The sequence below is a fragment of the Ranitomeya variabilis genome, chromosome 3, assembly GCF_051348905.1.
Source record: "Ranitomeya variabilis isolate aRanVar5 chromosome 3, aRanVar5.hap1, whole genome shotgun sequence".
Taxonomy (NCBI): domain Eukaryota; kingdom Metazoa; phylum Chordata; class Amphibia; order Anura; family Dendrobatidae; genus Ranitomeya; species Ranitomeya variabilis.
Window position 1 is genome coordinate 566221136 of NC_135234.1, and position 13438 is coordinate 566234573.

The 13438-nt window shown below is 50.8% G+C and overlaps 1 protein-coding gene across 1 annotated transcript in view; it reads left to right on the forward strand.

Annotated features, from left to right (window-relative positions):
• The window catches only part of RBM26 (RNA binding motif protein 26), a 128934-nt gene that overhangs the window by 101055 nt on the left and 14441 nt on the right, over positions 1 to 13438 (forward strand). The window contains exon 17 of the mRNA XM_077297186.1: positions 12318 to 12392. Within this exon, the coding sequence (XP_077153301.1) occupies positions 12318 to 12392 (75 nt within the window). The remainder of the gene's footprint in view (positions 1 to 12317; positions 12393 to 13438) is intronic.

A 13438-nucleotide genomic window follows, 5' to 3' on the forward strand; every position in this document is an offset into this window, starting at 1 on the left:
GCAGGCCCCAGGGGTTCTTCAGGCCGTCTTTTTCCCTATACGCACAGCAGTGATCGTACCCGTCCCCAGGAATTAACGTTTTATTTTCGGGGTTCTACTCTATTCTTTTCATAGTCCCGAAGAAAGTCGGGCTGACCCTTCCGTGTTTTTTTTTTTTTTTTTTTTGGACCTCAAGCGATACCTTCTTACCCCAGTCCAAGCCAAAACGTACCCTCAACAGGAGAGGCCCCCAGTCCTTTCGTCCCTTTCGGTCCTTTGCCTCCGCCGGAATCCCCAATCAGGACCGCTCTTCCTCACAAGGAGACCGGAGGAAGCCTTCTTTCAGGCCTCCCCCGCACTGGAGAGCTAAGAGCTACCCCTCAAAACCATCTGGACCTCGGGGCCACAGGTCTTCTAATGAATGACGGGTCTCCCCCACCTGGAAATCCCTCCAGGGTGGGAAGCTGGCTTCTTCTGTTCTCAGCAGTTTGGCTATCGGTAGTTGACGACGCCTGGGTCAGGGAGATCGTCACTTCAGGCTACAAAATAGAATTTTCTTCGCCCCCATTAAGACGTTTTCTGCTCTTTCTTCCTCCCAAGCAGTCCTCCCATCTCCCAGGGCTTCTCCAGGCCGTCGATTCACTCCTCGCCTCAGGAGTCGTAGTTCCGGTTCCTTATCACAAGCGGTTTTCAGGTTTTTACTCGAATCTGTTTGTGGTCCCAAAGAAGGACGGCTTTCTCCATCCAATTTTGGATCTCAAGCGGTTAAACCGCCATCTCAGGATTCGACACTTCAGGATGGAATCACTACGCTCGGTGGTCGCGTCCATGGAACCAGGAGAGTTCCTGTGTTCCGTGGACATTCGGGATGCGTACCTCCACGTTCCAATTTGCGTACAGCATCAGAGGTTTCTCCGGTTCGCGATCCAAGAAAATCATTACCAGTTCACGGCTCTCCCCTTCGGGCTGGCCTCTGCTCCCAGGGTCTTTACGAAGGTCATGGCGGCCGTCATGGCCATCCTTCATTCAAAGGGGATTCTGGTAATCCCTTACCTCTACGACCTCTTGATCAAGGGTTCGTCCCGTCGGGATTGCAGCCAGAGCCTCCAGCTTACTCTGGACACCCTCATTCGCCTCGGTTGGATAATAAACTACCAGAAGTCATCCTTGATCCCGACCCAAGGCTTGGAATTCCTGGGCATGGAATTCGACACCTCTCAGGCTCAGGTCTTCCTCCCCAAGGAGAAGTTCCTTTCTCTTCGTCTGGGTGTCAGAGCGCTAAAGGGTCCGAACCCTCTGTCCCTTCGTCTAGCCATGAGAGTTCTGGGGAAAATGGTCGCTGCAATGGAAGCGGTTCCCTATGCTCAGTTCCACTCTCGTCCCCTCCAGCTGGCCCTTCTAGCCGCCTGGGACAAGAATCCACTTTCCCTGGACCATCCGTTTCACCTTTCTTCCAAGGTGAAACAGTCCCTCTCTTGGTGGATGCTGTCCACCTCCATTCTGCGCGGGAGGTCATTTCTTCCTCCCCGCTGGCAGGTTATCACCACCAACGCCAGTCTCCAGGTTTGTGGAGCGGTCTTTCTCTACCTCACGGCCCAGGGCCGCTGGACTGTTCAAGAGGCATGTCTTCCTATCAACCTCTTGGAACTCCGAGCCATCTTCCTAGCCCTCGTCCGCTGGCAGTCCCTCCTCTCGGGAAAACCGGTCCGCGTTCTGTCGGACAACGCCACAGCTGTGGCCTACATAAACCACCAGAGAGGGACTCGAAGCTGTCAAGTCATGACTGAAGTGGCAAAGATTCTGCGCTGGGCGGAGAGCCACGTTCCCTTTCTCTCGGCCGTCCACATCCCAGGGGTGGACAATTGGGAAGTCGACTTTCTAAGTCGTCAAGGCATCGAGGCGGGCGAGTGGTCTCTCCTTCCCTCAATCTTCAACCAGATTTGTCAGCGGTGGGGCGTCCCGGACGCCGACTTAATGTCCTCCCGGGCAAACCACAAGGTTCCCCAGTACGTTTCCAGATCTTGGGATCCGATGGCCATTGGATGCGACGCTCTTGTGATCTCGTAGGCCCAGGTCCAGATGCCCTTTCTGTTACCACCCCCCCCCCCCCCCGTTGATCCCGAGAATCGTCAAAAATATCAAGTCGGAAGGGGACCCCGTGCTCTTGGTAGCTCCAGATTGGCCTCGCAGGGCTTGGTACACGGAACTGGTGAACATGCTATCGGACGTTCCATGGAGGCTACCGGATTTACCGGATCTTCTTTCACAAGGGCCCCTCTTCCACCCGAATTCTCGGTGTCTGAATTTAATGGTATGGCCGTTGAGGCCGCGGTCGTGAAGGACGCGGGTTTTTCTCACAGCGTCATCCAGACTATGATAAGGGCGAGGAAACCGGCTTCTTCGCGTATCTACCACAAATGTTGGAAGGCCTTTTTCCGATGGTGCGAGCTCAACTGTCTGTTTCCTATGACCTTTTCCCTTCCATCCCTTCTCAGTTTTCTTCAAGCGGGTCTCGATTCGGGACATTCCCTTAGCACTTTGAAAGGTCAGATTTCCGCTCTGCCCATAATAATAATAATAATCTTTATTTTTATATAGCGCTAACATATTACGCAGCGCTTTACAGTTTGCACACATTATCATCGCTGTCCCCGATGGGGCTCACAATCTAAATTCCCTATCAGTATGTCTTTGGAATGTGGGAGGAAACCGGAGTGCCCGGAGGAAACCCACGCAAACACGGAGAGAACATACAAACTCTTTGCAGATGTTGTCCAAGGTGGGATTAGAACCCAGGACTCCAGCGCTGCAAGGCTGCTGTGCTAACCACTGCGCCACCGTGCTGCCCATCCTTTTTCAAAGAGACATAGCCTCCCTTCCTCAGGTGAGGACCTTTATTCAGGAGGTCTCGCATATAGCTCCCCCCCTATCATCCTCCTGTCGAGCCTTGGGATCTCAACCTTGTCTTAGGCGCCCTTTGAACCAATCCAGGACATTTCCTTCTCCCTTCTATCTTGGAAGGTAGCCTTCTTGGTCGCCATCACCTCCATCAGAAGAGTTTCGGAGCTGGCGGCATTATCCTGTCGTTCTCCCTTTCTAGTCCTGCACCAGGACAAGGTGGTTCTTCGACCGGTTTCTTCCTTCTTACCGAAGGTAGTCTCGTCTTTTTCACATCGATGAGGACATTGTCCTCCCTTCCTTGTGCCCTTCCCCGGTTCATCCCTTGGAGAAATCGCTTCACAAGTTGGATGTGGTCAGGGCTATCCGGGTTTATCTTTCCAGAACTGCTCCTGTTCGTCAGGCCGATCCTCTGTTCATCGTCTCGGAAGGGCGTCGAAAGGGGTTCCCAGCCTCCAAGTCCACAATTGCTCGTTGGATCCGTTCGGCGGTTCTGGAGGTATACCGTGTCCAAGACAAACAGCCTCCTTCGGGGGTGAAGGCTCACTCTACCTGGGCTGTGGGAGCTTCCTGGGCAGTTCGTCACCAAGCTTTGGCCTCCCAGGTTTGCAAGGCCGCAGCGTGGTCATCCATTCACACCTTTGTAAAATTCTACAAGGTGCATACTCAGGCTTCTGCGGATGCGAGCCTGGGTAGGAAGATACTGCAGGCGGCGGTTTCTCACCGGCCAACCTAACTCCTCTTTTTCTGCAGAATATCCCGCCCTAGGGACTGCTTTTGGACGTCCCATGGTTACCTGTGTCCCCCAATGAAGCGAGAAAGAAAGAGGGATTTTTGGTTCTTACCATAAAATCTCTTTCTTGGAGCCTTCATTGGGAGACACAGCACCCTCCCTTTAAGTTGTACCGTGCTGGCCGACGTGCCGTTGTTGTGGGTTGGTACATAGGTTGAGTTTGATATTACTTGTTCCTACTACTGCTTTTGCACCAACTGAGTTGCCTGGTGCCTATCGGAGGGTGTATACTGCCTGGCAGGAGTTACTACTTCATTATTTGCATAGTGTCAGCCTCCTAGCGACAGCAGCATACACCCATGGTTACCTATATCCCCCAGTGAAGGCTCCAAGAAAGAGATTTTACAGTAAGAACCAAAAATCCCTCTTTCTCCTACGCCTCATTGGGGGACACAGGACCATGGGTGTTATGCTGCTGCCACTAGGAGGGCACTAAGTAAACAGAAAGATTAACTCCTCCTCTGCAGTATACACCCCTTCACTGGCTACAATTCAACCAGTTCTTGCTTAGTGTCTGTAGGAGGCACTTGGGTCTGTTTTTTTGACCCCAACTTTCTTATTTTAATTTTAATTTTAATTTTTATCTTTCTGTAAATTTGTATTTTTTATTTAACGGAGTGAAGGGGGTGACGGATCCCTTTTATAGGGCCCGCTCTCCCCCGAACCAGCAACAGGCGAGCACGGCGAGTATACCTCCCCGTCCCTCTCCTGCGACGCTGGAGCACGCCAATTTTTACTGGGGCGACGGTTTCCCTCTTTGGTCCCGATCTCCCTTCCCCCCTGCAAGACGGCGAGTACACAGAGCCTGCTCTAATGTACCTCTCCGGGGGCCCGACAGACAAGGCCCACACTGCATGGCGTTGCACTAAAAGATTCTACCTGCAGAAGAGGATGGAAGCTGAAACTGGCACAGGATGGATGGAGCGCGCAGGTGACGGGGGAACCTGCATTATCGGAGGGCACTGCGAGTACACATCCCTCATGCGCTCCGGAGCTCTATGGGGACAGGCGCCGGCGGTACTTGCAGCAGAGTTCCTGGGGAGAGGCGCCGGCGGTCTGCGGTGGTCAGCGACGCTCCGTTGCGGCTGCTGCGCAACGCCGGGCAGGCCGGAAATTTAGTCCCCGGCTTCTCAGCCGGTGTAGGCCGCAGTGGGCAGATCCCTCCCACGGCCGTAACCCCGCCCACTATATCGGCGCTTCTCGTCTGGGACGAGAGGCGCCCTGCAGATCTCGGGGGCCATATTGCCATCTCTCTGCAAGGTGGCCCACGCTGACCAGGAACCGCCACGGCTACATTCCTCCTCGGGGACACAGGCACAGGACCGTGGGTAAGCTGCTTCAAGAAAGCTTAACCCTTTCCCTGCGTATACTGCCCCGCTCTGTCTCTAAAGACACTATGTCTCAATCCAAGGAGACTAAAAAGGGTAACAAGAAGCACACAGTGTTTTTCACTGTATGTGCCACTTGCAATACGGCCCTTCCCCGAGCTCACAGTAACCCGTTGTGTGCGGATTGTGTCCCGGCCTCTGTGCAGCCGCCTCCCGCCGCTGCCGTCGACCCTGTAGAGCCTAGCCCCCCTGAGTGGGCAGCTTCCCTAGTCAGGGCAATTGACTCCCTCCGGGGCCCCCCTTCAAGTCAGACCGCGGAGGATTCGGGCGACGGTACGGATCCGTCCACCAGCAGGGGGCGTACTCTGTCACTTTCTACTCGGGGCTCCAGAAAACATACCCATGTTCCATCCCCTGACCACGGGCCAGTTGGTTTTTCAGCGTCGGCGAGCTCCGCTTCCCGGTCCCCTTCTCCAGACAACCCAAACGACTCTGAATATGAGTCCGACGATTCCTACATTCAGGATTCCTCCACCTCCCAAGAGACACTCGATTCTCTCATCGAAGCGGTCAACCAGACCCTGAAGGTGGCCGAGGAATCCGTATCTACGCCCGAACACGTGGTGTCGTTCAAAAAGACTAAACGTGTCCAATAGGTTTTTGTCACTCATCCTGAGTTCAAGGAGATTGTACAAAAACACAGGGACCGTCCCTATAAACGCTTCATAGGTCAAAAGCCCATCGAGGCCAAATATCCTTTTCCTCAGGAACTAATCAAAGGACTGGCTGCAGTCCCCCTCAGTGGACCCTGCTGTGTCACATCTCGCTTCCAAAACCATCCTGTCCCTGTCAGACGGCTCCTCGGTTAAGAACCCCTCTGACCGTCAGATTGATTATCTGGCTCGCTCCGTCTTTGAGGCCACAGGAGCCTCTCTCTTCCCATCTTTCGCTGCCTCTTGGGTGGTTAAGGCTATGGTCGCTTGGGCCGAGACTCTTTCCACGACCATCCAAGTTAGCGACCTACCTCCAGAGGCGATCAACCTGGCTAACCAGACTGGGCTGGGGATTTCGTAGTCAACGCCTCAATAGACGCAGCCAATTGCGCTGCACAGGCAGCCGCGAATGCAATCTCCATTAGAAGAGCCCTGTGGCTCAGGGATTGGCGGGCAGATTCGGCTTCCAAGCGCTCTTTGACATCTCTGCCCTACCAGGCTGGTCGTTTATTTGGAGAAAAATTAGACCAAATAATCTCAGATGCCACCGGGGGAAAAAGTAAATTTCTCCCCCAACAAAAGCCTACCCGGCCGTTTCGGTATCAACAACAATCCCGATTTCGGCCCTTTCGTAACAATACCAACTGGTCATCTACATCCTCTGCCTCCGCATCAGGACGAGGCTCGCGCGGTGACCGAGGCCCCCAGGTCTCTTAGAGACCTAACCGTAACTGGAAACCCAGACAGAGACCACCCTGGTCTAAGGGATCCAGATCCCTTAGATCCTCCACTCAATGACTCTTTGCAACATCCGGGGGGCACCAGCAAAGTAGGAGGGCGTCTACTTTTGTTCCGTCAAGCCTGGCTCTCGGTCGTTTCCGACGAGTGGGTCAGGGAACTGGTGTCCACCGGATACAAAACAGAATTTTCCTCCCCCCCCTACACGCTTCTTCCAGTCCTGCCCTCCCAAATCGAAGACAACAGCCTTTCTCCAGGCCATACGGGCACTACAAAGGGACGGAGTCATCATTCCGGTTCCCCTAGACCAAAGGTTCAAAGGGTTCTACTCGAACCTATTCGTGGTCCCAAAGAAGGACGGATCGCTGCGTCCGATTCTGGACCTGAAACTTCTAAACAAATTTGTCAAAATTCGACATTTCAGAATGGAATCCCTCCGTTCTGTGGTCGCGTCCATGGAAAAAGGAGAATTCCTGGCGTCCATAGACATCAAGGATGCTTACCTCCACATTCCAATCTTTCCTCCGCATCAGCAGTTCCTCCGCTTCGTATTTCACGGAGAACACTTCCAGTTTGTGGCCTTGCCTTTCAGTCTCGCCACCGCTCCCAGAGTCTTCACGAAGGTCATGGCGGCTGCCATGGCCATTCTTCATTCCAGGGGAGTGGTGGTACTTCCGTACCTGGACGACCTACTGATAAAAGGTCCATCTTACCCAGCCTGCGAAGAGTCCGTCGTTCTCACGGTGGATACTCTTTCTCGCCTGGGTTGGAAGATAAACTTCGAAAAATCCTCTCCGATTCCGGCCCAACGGATCTCTTTTCTTGGGATGACACTGGACACTTCTCGCGGTCTGGTCATTCTCCCTCAAGACAAGGCCTTGGCCGTTTCAGCATGTGCATTCTCGGGCAGATGGTAGCAGCCATGGAAGCGGTTCCATTCGCGCAATTTCACCTCCGTCCCCTACAGCATGCGCTACTGTCGGCGTGGGACGGCAACCCGTCCTCCCTCGACCGCCGCTTCACTCTGTCCCCACGGGTCAGGAAGACCCTCAGGTGGTGGACGCTGAAGTCCTCCCTAATCCAGGGAAGGTCTTTTCTCACAGTGCGGTGGCTGGTGGTGACAACCGATGCAAGCCTCATGGGCTGGGGGGCGGTTTTCAACCATCACACAGCACAAGGGCGGTGGTCCACTCGAGAGTCTCGCCTTTCCATCAATCTCCTGGAAATACGAGCTATCCGGCTAGCGTTGTTCCGGTTTCACCATCTTCTGGCGGGTCACTCCGTCAGAATCCAGTCCGACTACGCCACGGCCGTGGCGTACATCAACCGTCAAGGGGGAACCCGCAGCAAGACGGCTATGCTCGAGGTGTCCCACATCCTGCGTTGGGCCGAGTCCAACCATTCACCCATCTCGGCGATCCACATACCAGGTGTGGAGAATTGGGCGGCGGACTTCCTCAGCCGCCAGGGTCTCGCCTCGGGCGAGTGGTCCCTTCACCCGGAGGTTTTCCAGCAGATTTGTCATCGCTGGGGGACCCCGGATGTGGATCTCATGGCATCCCGGTTGAACAACAAGATTCCACAGTTCTTTGCACGGTCACTCGATCCACGGGCCATCGGAGTAGACGTCCTGGTCCTGCCGTGGCGTCAATACTGCCTCCCGTACATTTTTCCCCCTCTTCCCCTGCTACTGAGGGTCATCAAGAAGATCAGGGCAGAGGGGGTACCAGTGATCCTCGTCGCGCCGGACTGGCCGCGCCGAGCATGGTACGCGGAACTGGTTCAGCTGGTCACCGATGTCCCCTGGCGTCTTCCAGATCGCGTGTATCTTCTCACAGGGCCCGATTTACCACCAGAACTCAGGGGCCCTGTCTTTGACGGCCTGGCCGTTGAATCCTGGATTCTAGGCCAAGCGGGTTTCACTCCCAAGGTGTCTTCCACCATGATCAGGGCTAGGAAACCTGTGTCCATGCGCAGTTACCACCGTACCTGGCGAATTTTCTTCTCATGGTGCGACGCACAAGGGCGATCTCCTCTGGTATTTTCTATCCCTGCCATATTGGATTTTCTCCAATCTGGACTAGAGTCGGGACTTGCACTTAGCTCTCTAAAGGGTCAGGTTTCGGCATTGTCGGTCCTTTTCCAACGAAAGATTGCCAATAGATTGCCGGTGAAGACTTTTTTCCAGGGAGTTTCCCGTGTGGCGCCTGCCTACAAAATGCCTTTGGATCCGTGGGATCTTAATTTAGTCCTCGGAGCTCTTCAGGAGACTCCCTTCGAACCGCTACAGGACGTTTCCCTGACCTTCCTCTCCTGGAAGGTAGTTTTCCTAGTGGCTATTATGTCCATCAGACGGGTTTCGGAGCTGGCGGCACTCTCCTGCCGCCCTCCGTTTCTAATTTTTCATCCGGACAAGGCAGTATTGAGGACCTCTCCTGTTTTTCTGCCCAAGATCGTTTCTTCTTTCCACCTCAACGAGGAGATTGTTCTGCCTTCGTTCTGTCCAGCACCAGTCCATCGCATTGAAAAGGCTCTGCACACTCTTGATGTGGTGAGGGCTCTTCGACGGTACGTCTCTCGGACTGCTCCCTTCCGCACGTCGGATGTCCTGTTTGTACTTCCAGAGGGACCAAGGAGGGGTTCTCCCGCTTCCAAAGCTACTCTAGCCAAATGGATTCGGTCGGCTATTCAAGAATCCTATCGTGTCAAAGGTGTTCCTATCCCAGCAGGGATCAAGGCCCATTCTACTTGGTCGGTGGGCGCCTCGTGGGCCATTCGGCACCAAGCGTCAGCACAGCAGGTCTGCAAGGCTGCGACATGGTCCAGTTTGCACACTTTTACCAAACATTACCACATTCATCCTCTCTCTTCTGCAGACGCCGCCCTTGGCAGGCGCATTCTGCAATCGGCAGTGCCTTAGCCGTAAGCCAGTGGTACATGGGGTATTAGCATATGTTGCTCCCCACCCAGGGACTGCTTTGGGACGTCCCATGGTCCTGTGTCCCCCAATGAGGCGTAGGAGAAAAGGAGATTTTTGTGTACTCACCGTAAAATCTTTTTCTCCGAGCCAATCATTGGGGGACACAGCACCCACCCTGTTAGCCTGTTTGGCTTGTTGTTACTTCCTTGGTTTTGACAGTTTGTCATTTGTTCATGCTCCTACTGCTTTACTACTGAACTGGTTGAATTGTAGCCAGTGAAGGGGTGTATACTGCAGAGGAGGAGTTAATCTTTCTGTTTACTTAGTGTCCTCCTAGTGGCAGCAGCATAACACCCATGGTCCTGTGTCCCCCAATGATTGGCTCGGAGAAAAAGATTTTACGGTGAGTACACAAAAATCTCCTTTTCTTCAAGGAGTCGCCCACCTGGCACCTCCTTATCGTCTTCTGATAGAATTATGGGATTTTAACAGGGCTGTGGAGTCGGAGTTAGTTTTGGTCGGAGTCGGTAGAAATGTACCGACTCCGACTCAAGCTTTAAAAAAAAATGTATTAATATTTCATAATTGAACTTTCATATGAATTTTATAAATGTTACTCAAATATATATGTTCTATCAAACTGTGAACGACAGTGATAAGCAGTTCTGCTGGAGATAGACATTTCTTACTTCTTGTGTGTCACTGTTCTCCACTGCCCTTATCTAATCTTATACTTGGTTAACCTCATGCTGCCCCAACCCCCCTACTTACAATGTATGAAACTGAAAGTGAAAATGTGTTGCTAATTCTTAGTAGTAAAGCTCCTCCTCTAGACAAGATGTTTACTAGGTGTGCGTCTTCCAAGCATCTCACAGCTGCTACTCAGAAGAGGAAGACTGTAAGAAGTATTATCCTTTCAACAAACTTTGCATCGGTTAACTGTGAGTACATGAAGAATAACAATATTACTGACCACTATATCAGTTGTACGACCTGGCAATAATTTTGTACAATTGTTGTTAGGAAAAACAATTGTCATTTGGATTGTGAATGCAGAATTAAAAACCTGAGAATGTCAAAGAAGCGTCACATTAAATCCGCTGTATTTGAACATTTCACCATCATTCAAGATAGAAAATATTATGTCTGTCAGTGTATGACAAATGATCCAGACGAAAACAAATACTGTGAAGCCAAGATCAGTGCATATTCAAGCAAAGATAAAAATGATCCTACCAGAGCTTCTAATCTAAAGAGACATTTACAGCGCTTTCATGCAGAAGTACTGAAAGCAGTGGATGAGAAAGACTGCATCCAAACCAATGAACCAGTGCCCAGCTCTTCAAGCCAAACAAAGGAGCAGAGAACTTTGCAGCCATCAGTTGCAAGATATTTTGTCAGTGACAAAGTTACTGTAACAATGACAGTAGATACATTTAAAAAACAGCTCATAGAGCTTGTTGTAAAGGATAGTGTGTTTATTTCATTATTTTCATGACCAGCTTTTATGTGTCTCAATGGGGAAATGGCCCGCAAGCCATGTTTCTCTGGAATGAGAGAGTATATATATTTATATAGTTTTTGCTCTAAGTGGTCTGATTACTTATATGATGGTGAGAAACTGAATAAGCACGATGTTAATATTTTACAACAGTAAATTTATTGTTACGAATTGGCCATTTATGAAGGAGTCGGAACCTGATAAAATCCAGGAGTCGGAGTCGCAACTGTGGCTTACCGACTCCACAGCCCTGGATTTTAACCTTGTCTTTGGCGACCTCCTGCTGAACCCATTCAAGACATCACGTTTTCTTCTTAGTTGCATTACGTTCATCAGGAGAGTTCCCGAGTGAGTGGCATTGTCCTGCTGTTCCTCGTTACTGATTCTACATCAGGACAAGGTAGTTCTCAGACCTGTTCCTTTCTTCTATCAAAGGTGGTCTTTTCATTTTACATTAATGAAGACATTGTCCTTCTCTCTCTCTCTCTGGTCCATCACCCTGGAGAAGTCCCTCCACAAGATGGATCCCGTCAGAGCTATCCGTGTCTACTTTTCAAGGACTGATCCCTTTCGTCAATCTGATGCCCTGTTCGTCATCTCTGAAGGTTGCCGTAATGGACTCCCAGCTTCTCCATTCACTATTGCCATTGGATTTGTTCAGCAATAATGGAGGCATACCGTGGTCAGGACGATCAGCCTCCTCCGGGGATGAAGGCTCACTTCGCTCGGCTTTGAGGCCTCCTGAACTGTTTACCAGGCCTTGGCTTTCGAGATTGTAAGGCCGTGACCTGGTCGTTTTTACAGGTTTCATAGCAATTCCTTGTCTGTTGCAGGCCTGGGAAGGAAGGTGCTACAGGCGGCGGTTATGTAACGGCTGACCTGAGTCTGTCTTTTTCTTTGGATCTTTCCTGTTCCCCACCTTAGGGACTGCTTTGGGACGTCCCATGGTTACCTGTGTCCCCCAATGAAGCGATAAAGAAAGAGGGATTTTTGGTACTCACCTTAAAATCTCTTTCTTGGAGCCTTCATTGGGGGACACAGCACCCTCCCTAATTGTTTGTGCCATTCGTTGTTGGTTGGTACAAATGTTCAGTTTTTGGGTGGAAAAACCTGCAAATACGCTAAAAAGTCACGAGCTGCAGTTTGCAAAAACTCAGAAGTTTTCCCAAATTAATCAGGAAAAAAAAACTGTGTGAATAAGATTTCTGAGATGATATGGACTTTGCTGGCACTGTAAAACGTAGCTTAAAATTTGCAAGAAAATCTGCTGCAGAAATGCAACCTGTGAACATAGGCTTTATGAATACGCTGCTTCTGCATCTCTGGACACCCAATTAGGCCGCCACCATCTGCTTATTGTGTTTTAATCTGCTCCTGTTAATTAAATGGTTTATACTCTTTCTTTGTTTCATGCCTGCATTTATAGCTATTTTTTCCCTTGCAACAGGAAGCAATAAAACTTCAACAAGATGTAAGGAAGAAAAAGCAGGAAATTTTAGAAAAACACATAGAAACACAGAAGGTAAGAAATGGAAGCTCGTACTCTACTAATCTATAACCCCTTTCCTTACATGTGACACACTGGAACGTCCCGGTCTCTGCAGCCGCCTCAGAAGCTGAACCTGGTGTATTCCGGGTTGATGATGGCTTTATTCTGCCATCCTGGAACATTAGCAAGTGGAGCTAAGCAGAAGAAGGTCACCTGTCAATTAAAATAACCATTAACCTGGGGTAGTATGGGGTTAATCTCCAGGTTAATAGCATTCTGACAATGTGCAGCACCGACACTGACACTGTCAGTCAGTGCCGAGAGTGTTCTTGCCACCGCGCCTCAGACTCAAACTGTCGGCGCCACCCCTATGGCTGAAAGAGCGAGGCGGCCAGGGGAAATAGTTTTTCCTCCCAGCAGTGGGTCTCTTAGTGCAGACGCTGTACGGTGTCAGAACGCTGTTAAGTCAATATTTGCAGGTGAGTAGTGTGTTTTTTACATGTCATATTCCCTTTTAACGCTTTTATATACATCTGTCAGTCCCCCACAGTGTCCTTTACATTGCACCATACCACATGCCAATCACTCGGACCCCACTACGCAGTTGCGGGGTGCTGATGAATTTTCCATGACAGCTGAGGCTGTGTGGAAAACCACCCATGCCTGTCACGACTGTGCTGCTATGAAATCCTGTGGTTGGGATTTATAGGAGACCATGATTTTGACTATATACTGTGGTATCACAGCATATGGTATGTTACCAGATGTTAGCAGGTTTTAGTAGTCCCAAAAGGAGACTAACAAAGGAAAAAGTAAAAGAAAAAAAAAACTCACCTCATGCAACATTGTAGATGGCTTTTGCATAAAGAGGAGGGAAAAAACGCAAGAATGGAAGATTGCCATATTGGGAAGGGTTTAAAGAGTAGAAGTGAGTAAAAGGGATTATCCATAAATCAGGATTAACAATTATTTGCAAAGTTGCAAATTCATTGAAGTAATAAGTGAAATTTGAGTCCTCCGTGCACCCAGCCTGTCCCATCGCCCTCTATGTACGCCCCTGCTGGGTGTCACTTTGTAGG